Genomic DNA, 7,665 nt, shown 5'->3' with positions numbered 1-7,665 from the left:
AAGTTGCAAACCGAATGAGCAAATTGACAATTGCTTTAGCACACATCTCGTAGTCGTCCGCTGGACCGAGCATGTCTCACTATAGCCCAAACCTAGAAGGTGCTTTTGGATGTGAAATCTGATCCGTGTATCAAACTATACCAATGCATTCGTGCGTGGCTACAAGATAGCCGTAATTAAGTACTACAGGGATAAGGTAAGTGACAAAAGAACAGCGCTACTGAGCCAACATGAACTCAGGAAATGGTTTATAACCTTTTAATATAGCCGGAACCAAATAGCAGATACCCAGCACGGGGGTACCTTCAAAGTGTTTTTCGACATCAAATCGGCTTGGCACGTGTCCTTGAAGAAAGCAAACGTCGCTTTGATATCACTTTGTAAGAAGCTCAGCCAATTTGATTCCCACAGAGCCATCGCGCGTATCGGTACGAAGCGTGGAGAGGCAGTACCTGGAAATTCCTGGGTCAATAATGAACGACTTCTCTGAGAGGTACTGGTACCATCGTGCAGCCTTGAACACTTTGGGCCCAAGGTCACTGGGGGTACCTTCTTCGGCTATCACCTTATCCATAAACTCAGCAAGGCCTGGAATAAACATCCCTCTGCGGTTGGATTGCATCTTCGCGTAAGCGAGTACCACAGCACTGACGGTTACACCGGAGAAGTCAACGTCGCACGCAATTCTCGACTTCGCAGCTATCGGTGAGCCCATCAGTGCAGCTGTAGCGTTGCACCAGTAGTGAATCAAGGGGTTTGCGGTGGCAGAGTACGGCGATCACCGACACAGGCCGAGGTCGCTAAGGTAAGGTGCGTAAGACTGCTCAACGTACAGCTCTTGACCTTCCTGGAAAATCCCGTCTGTTTCATCCGCAGCCCGTTTAACAAAAAGCCACTGGAAAAGCTCGGATGGTTGCAGGTCGGTCGCCTTGCGCAGACGCTTGATATCGTCGAGGACGGTACAGTGCTTGTATCTCGATACGTGTGTTCCGGCTCTCAGGATGGCCATATCGTGACGGTCAAAGCGGTGCAGGAACATATCCAAGGCAGCGATTAACGACAGGTAGGATGTGTCTCTAATCCATTGGCCGAATTTCTTCTCAGCGCACTCCAAATACCGACCACTGCAGTCAAATCTTCCCAAGATCCGTTGTAGGTTGACGTCGTGCAAGCGCTTCATGTAGTCTCGCCTTCCCCCGTGGCACTTGGCTACGAGAAGGCGGTAGATGCACACCACGAGAGCGAAGAGGCGAGTGCGGTCGGGCATGCGATCATCGTTAGGCGTGGCCGGCGTTTCTGCGCTGACGAGGTCGCCCTGTCCCAACTCTTCTGTGATAGTCAAAAGGTCCCACGGAGATATCGTTTCACCAGCGGAGCCGATGGTCACACCGAACGACTTCCAATCTACCGTTAGGGTATCCTTGATCTTTGCTCCTTCCGTGTGCATGAACTGGACGACGTACTCGACGGGCAAGCGGCCGGCAGCCAGGCCCGCAGACACAGCTCTCGCGAGATCTTCTTCGGAAGCGAAGCAGCGCTTTATGTGAGCGATTGGCTTCGATCCCGGATGTGCCGCGAACCATTCTGACGGGTATTCGGAAGGACGGGATTTGGGCTTACCGAGCGTCCTCGAAGGCCGTCTGTCTTCCACCGGCAACACGAAGTTTGCTTTACGGATACCTTTCCGAGGCATTTCACGGAATTAAGTCGCTGTCAGCAATACTGCAACACGTGGCAAGGTAAGGTGCGCCAAACGAGGCGTTGGCCAAACTCTCCAAACCATGGAATTCCAAACTGAACTAAAGGGCAAGCAGTGTTGCCGTCCTGACGTTTGCGACTCTTCTATGTTAGGGAAGTTTGGAAAATTTTTGACCAAGAACAACGTTACATGGCTGTGCCATCAAGTATCAACAGAAAAAGCTGCATTTGTGTAATAATTAAGAACATATTGGTTAGATTGGCGAATAATTATATACATTGCGTTATTTTCTGCTACTTGCAACACGGTTCAGTTTCGAGTAGGCTGTACTAGAATTTGAATACCGTGGTTTCTAGCTAGTGCTGCCACCTCGAGTGCTGCGCTCATGTTCGAGCGGACCTTCGGGATTGGCGGCACAAGAATCTGTGTGCGCAGAGGCGTCGGCGTGCCGCCGCCACTGACATCGGAGAGGCTTTGACACAAACTGATCGGCGCACAGCCGCCGGCGCCGATGTTTCTTGTCGGCGAGATCGGCACGCCATTTGAATAGGTGTAAAGATTTCCTTTTTAAGCCAATCCAGCTTCGTTAGATTTTTTTATGTTGTCTTGTTTAATTCTTTTGCCTGTCTCTTGCATAGAGTCATGTCAGCAGGGGAGCAATGAATAACGCAATACAAACAATATTAACTCTGCTCTCCACGCGTCTGTGCATGCGTGCCGTCGCAAGTCAGCGCAACTTGAGATTCCGAAAGTTCTCCTCCAAAAGCGTAATATGGCGCAACAAGAAGAAACAGCGGCATGGGAAAGTCGGAATCTCGGCTTGAGGGTCGTGGGCACTGTAGTTGCGGATAGAATCGGCGATATGTCAGATAGCGGCATCAATGCTAGAGGTGGACCTTGTAGCAATATAGAAATTTCTGGCCCCGATGTGTTTAAGGTGCCGGCCGGTTGGAAGTTTTCGCATTATTCCGACCGTTGCACTCGAAGGAGTTCTTGTATATTTTTACGTGTCTATTGCATGGCGCTGTTTCTTTGTAGCATTCATATTAAAAATTGAATGGAACCCACACCGACAGCTGTAATGAACTATAAAAGAGTTTCGACGTGCAGGTTAAAAAAGAACACTTTATTTTTTCCGGAAATAATTGTGCATCCAAGCAATGCCTGCATTTCTACTAATCCACACTTCGTTCATTCAACCTGGTGATGACGAGTTAACAAGTAGAGAAAATTTGTTTTCTACCGCCATTACGAGATGGCCAACGTGGTACCGTGAACAAGACGGCTGGCTACCGCACTGCCAAGGGACCGGCTAAAAGTCTGTTGTCGCAAGTAACGGTAGCTTCGCGACTTCCGAAGCTCCCGAAGGAACAGATCAAGGTTATCGTGCGCCCCAAGGGAGGCCTCGACGTATCAAAAGCCGACGTGGTACTGCTCGCTCAAGCCCTGGCCATGGCGGCGGCCCTGCCTGAACATCAAACGAAGGAAGACACCGTGTGCCCAAACAAGGTACAGAATATTTTAATCATCGCCACTCCGCACACCTCTAATGCGAGGGCCTATGCGAGACTAAATAAGATCCATACCAAGTACGGCGCCTACGAAGTCTCGGCGTACGTCGCCGCCCCCGAAGATACGTGCAAAGGCGTAATAAGGCACATCGACCCCTGTCACGATGAAGGCACGCTTAGAAACATGATTGTGAATGAAAGAAATCCCACGGCACTAGAAGCCAGACGAATCAAGGACTCGCACGTAGTCGTGATTTTATTCAGAGGCATGCGCGTGCCCAACCACGTGATCTGCGGCACAGCCTTGTTGCCATGTTCTTTATACCGACGCCAAGTCGACGTTTGCCACGCTTGCGGCCACGTAGGCCACCGTGCCGACGTTTGCATCAGCAGCGAGGAAGAGAGAAGCAAATGCCGCGGTTGCGGAAAAGCAAAAGCGGACGACGAAGAAGAACATCAATGCACCCCCAAGTGCGAAGCGTGCGGCGGGCCCCACGTCACCGGAGACCGAACGTGCAAAAAGCGCTATCAAATCCCATACATCGTACGATGCCGACGCCGAAGACGCCGACAAAGAGCAAGGAAGGCACAACTGGACGAAGAATCTGACGTCACCGAAGTAATTGGCGACATCTCGTCGGCTGCACCAGCTGCGCGGAGCGGTTCCATCCTAGGTACCCGATCTCTATCCGGAGAGCGCTCACGCTCGAGAAGAAGAGAACCCAAACCGAGGCAAGGCTCCTCCAGATCGAGATCCCGGTCTCGCTCCCAGTCCGTCAAGCGGGCCACGTGGGCTGACAAGGTCAAGGGAGCGACACAGCCGTCTGGGAAGAAGAACGCATCAAGCAAAGAAACCACAGGTGAGGCACAGCCAGAGCATAGGATCGATCCCCGTATCCAAGCGCTCGAAGCAGAAAATAGGGAACTTAGACGCGATCTCGCAGAGCTTAAGGAATCTTTTAACAGCATGAAAGGACAACTTATAAACCGGCATGAGGTTAACAACAGTAACCCAGGCCCGTTAGCCGGGCAGTCGAAACGCAAGGCGCCCAACCCGGAACCTTTTAGCGACACAGAGGAGGAAGAAGAGGGTGACATAACCGAGGTCAACGAGACCCCGTCCGCCGCCTCGGCTTCCCCCGTCAAAAACGAGGGTAAACTGGAAAAGACCCTGAGTAGGATTATGGAAATGCTCTCCGCCATAGAGTCGAGAGTAACGCTATTAGAAAGACCTAGGGCTCAGCCCAAAAGTAGACAAACAATACCTACTGAACCGCTCCCGACCGGATCAAATACCGACGGGGGCGCCAAAGGTTTCTAAAATTTCACAGTAAACAAGATGGCTATCACAAATAACAATACCGTTAAAATTTGGCAGTGGAACTGCGCTAGCTTCCAGAGGCGCAAGGCTCCGTTAGGTCAGCTCGTCAGATCGGTGACAGACAAGCCACAAGTCATTTTACTGCAGGAGACGCTCGCGGAGAAGGAGATTACTCTGTCGGGGTATCGTGCAGTAGCGTACAAAGGCGAAACGGGGAGAGGCATCGCCGCCTTAGTTAAAACGAGCGTTTCTTTTGTGGAGCACACGGTTCCAAAATATCGTAGCGGACTAGAAGCACAGCTGATCGAGCTCGTGCCCAGTAGATCGAGCAACGCGAATGTCTTTATTCTTAACGTCTACAGTTCGCCTGCAGATAAGAACAGGGACTTTAATGCACTATTCCATTCCGCAATCAGGACAGCCAGAGACGCGCCCCTCTTAATTGCGGGGGACTTCAACGCTCCGAACACGGAATGGGGATACGGGTTTAACAGCAAGAAGGGCACTAACTTAGCCGCATGTGCAGCCTATTTTAACCTCACGCTTGTTACAGATCCTAGGTTTCCCACTAGAAGGGGTAATTCGGTCAGTCGAGACACAACGCCAGACCTCACATTCTTCCGAAATATCGAGGGCACGTGGGATAATCTCCAATAGGACTTGGGTAGTGACCACTACGTTCTCGATATCGCGGTGCGGGTCAAACCCAAACCTCCGGTCAAATACGAATACGTCGATTGGGATCTTTTCCGGAAAATTCGAGCCGAAACCGCCCCCTCAAGCGAATCCTACAAAGAACTAATTACCAATCTTAAACAGGCCGTCAAAAACGCGACCAAAGAAATTAGCACAGAACTGGAGGTCCCCAAAATGGACTCGCGGTTAGCGCATCTCCTGGAGGCTAAACACGCTCTTAGAGAGAGGTGGAAAATACAGAAATTAAATCGCCGACTGCGAGCAAAACTAACATCACTAAACAAGGAAATAGAGTGCTATTCCAAGCAACTGGCCCTGCAACAGTGGGACGAAACGTGCAACGAAACGGACGGTCGCATGAGAAGAGGTAGTAAGTGGAATCTGCTTAAAAGCCTCCTAAACGATAAACAGTCTCGAAATGCGCTAAATCTCGCCGTCGATAGGGTCATACATAAACAGGTCACCTCGGGCCTCACAAACGATGTAATTGTCGACGACCTGGCGCGAACTTACCTACCCGTCAAGGAAGGAGATTCGCAAGGCATAAGCGCGAGAGCGATGTACACGGGGCTACACAGGCCAGAATTAGACGAACCTTTCACGATTTCAGAAATCAGAGACGTACTCTTCAACCTAAATGGAAGATCGGCCCCGGGGCCAGACGGGGTCACCAACAAGCTCCTCCGGAACCTGGACGACAAGGCCATCGAAATCCTTACGGCAGAGATAAACGAGGTGTGGAGCTCGGGGCAGGTCCCGTCGGAATGGCGCACCGCAAAGGTGGTGCTCATCCCCAAACCGGGGAAACCTCCGCACATAAATAACCTGCGTCCCATCTCTCTAACGTCGTGCATTTGCAAAGTGGCAGAACATGCAGTGCACAATCGAATCGTCGAACACGTAGAAAACCACGAACTATTTAGGCATAATCTAATAGGTTTTAGAAAGGGACTCTCCACACAGGACGCAATGCTCCTCCTGAAAAGATCTATATTCGATAACGAGACGCGGGACGTACGAGGTATCATTGCACTCGACCTCGCTAAGGCCTTTGATAGGGTGGCTCATGAACACATCTTGACCGAAATTTCCAAGCTCAACCTAGGGCGGAAATTCTTTAATTTCACTCTCTCGTTTCTATCGGAAAGGAAAGCGTTCCTTCGACTGGGCACGATCTCGGGCGGTCCTTACGAACTGGACAACTGCGGAACCCCTCAGGGCTCGGTCCTATCCCCGCTGCTATTTAATATCGCCATGCATAAACTGTCCGAAAGGCTGGCCGCACTCCCAAAAATAGGACACGCAATCTATGCAGACGATATTACAATCTGGTCCCCGGGGGGATCTCTGGCCGATCTAGAGCAATCTCTCCAGGCGGCCATAGATGTAACGGAAGAATTTCTTACAAGCACGGGCCTCAAGCTGTCACCGACCAAATCCGAACTCCTCCTCTACAGACAGTCGAGGCAGGGCGTTAGGAACCTCGAGCCTCTGGAAACGCTGCCAGTCAAAATTACAACACAAGAAGGGCACCCCATTCCGAGGGTGAACTCCATCAAAATTTTAGGACTTCTAATCAACGCCAAAGGCTGTAATGCAGAAGCTCTAAACAAGCTGGGTGCGCAGGCGAAAAACATATTAAGACTCATAAGTAGAATCGCAAACAAAAGGGGGGGACTCAAGGAGGACAACCTACTCAGGGTCTTCCAAGCTTTCTTCATCAGTCACATTACTTACACGGCACCGTACCTAAAATGGAGCAAAATTGAAAAGAACAAACTCGACACGCTCATCAGGTCCGGCATCAAAAGAATACTCGGTATCCCACAATCCGCTAGCACAGTAAAACTACTTCAACTCGGAATTCACAATACCACAGACGAATTAATTGAAGCGCAGTTTATTGCACAGATCTCCAGGCTTTCGTCAACTAAGCCGGGACTCAAAATTCTCGATGAAGCTGGTCAGCTCCCTATACAGGCACCGCTCGACAGACACCCCCTGTCTAAATTAGCCCGTGAAGGTATAAAGGTTGAGCCCGTGCCGAGGAACATCCACCCAATATATAACGAAGGTCGCAGAAGAGCGAGGGCTAGAACCATCCTTCGACGAATCGATCCTTACGGGGCAGACGCATTCTTCGTCGACGCCGCCAAATATGGCAGCGAAGACAGGTTTGCAATTACGGTCGTTGACGCGCGCGGGACACTTATCAGCGCCGCATCAATTTACGCTAAACGCGCGAATGAGGCGGAGGAAACCGCGATAGCCTTGGCTCTTCAAGCCGCAAAAGGCCCGGCGACCATTTTCTCCGACTCGCGCACGGCGGTTAGGGCTTTCTCGTCCGCTCTAGTTTGTAAACACGCAGCCGACATCGTCAACAGATCCTTTCGTATTACTACGCGAGAAGACATTGGAGGTCACACATTAGCATGGTT

The 7,665-nt window shown here is 50.9% G+C and overlaps 1 protein-coding gene across 1 annotated transcript; it reads right to left on the bottom strand.

The window, feature by feature from the left end:
- Window positions 1–247: 247 nt before the first annotated feature.
- LOC126523001 (uncharacterized) lies at window positions 248–1,788 on the bottom strand. The gene has a single exon (XM_055066271.2). It carries the CDS (start codon window positions 1,691–1,693, stop codon window positions 779–781), a length of 915 nt encoding a protein of 304 aa, XP_054922246.2. The 5' UTR covers window positions 1,694–1,788; the 3' UTR covers window positions 248–778.
- Between the last annotated feature and the right edge of the window lie 5,877 nt (window positions 1,789–7,665).

The sequence above is a fragment of the Dermacentor andersoni genome, chromosome 6 (genome assembly GCF_023375885.2).
Source record: "Dermacentor andersoni chromosome 6, qqDerAnde1_hic_scaffold, whole genome shotgun sequence".
NCBI lineage: Eukaryota > Metazoa > Arthropoda > Arachnida > Ixodida > Ixodidae > Dermacentor > Dermacentor andersoni.
The sequence above is the reverse complement of the archived record's forward strand: the minus strand, read 5'-3'. Positions and strand labels throughout refer to the sequence as shown.

Coding starts and splice junctions, on each gene's coding strand:
- LOC126523001 (XM_055066271.2), bottom strand. CDS start 1,693: ATGCCTCGGAAAGGTATCCGTAAAGCAAACTTCGTGTTGCCGGTGGAA.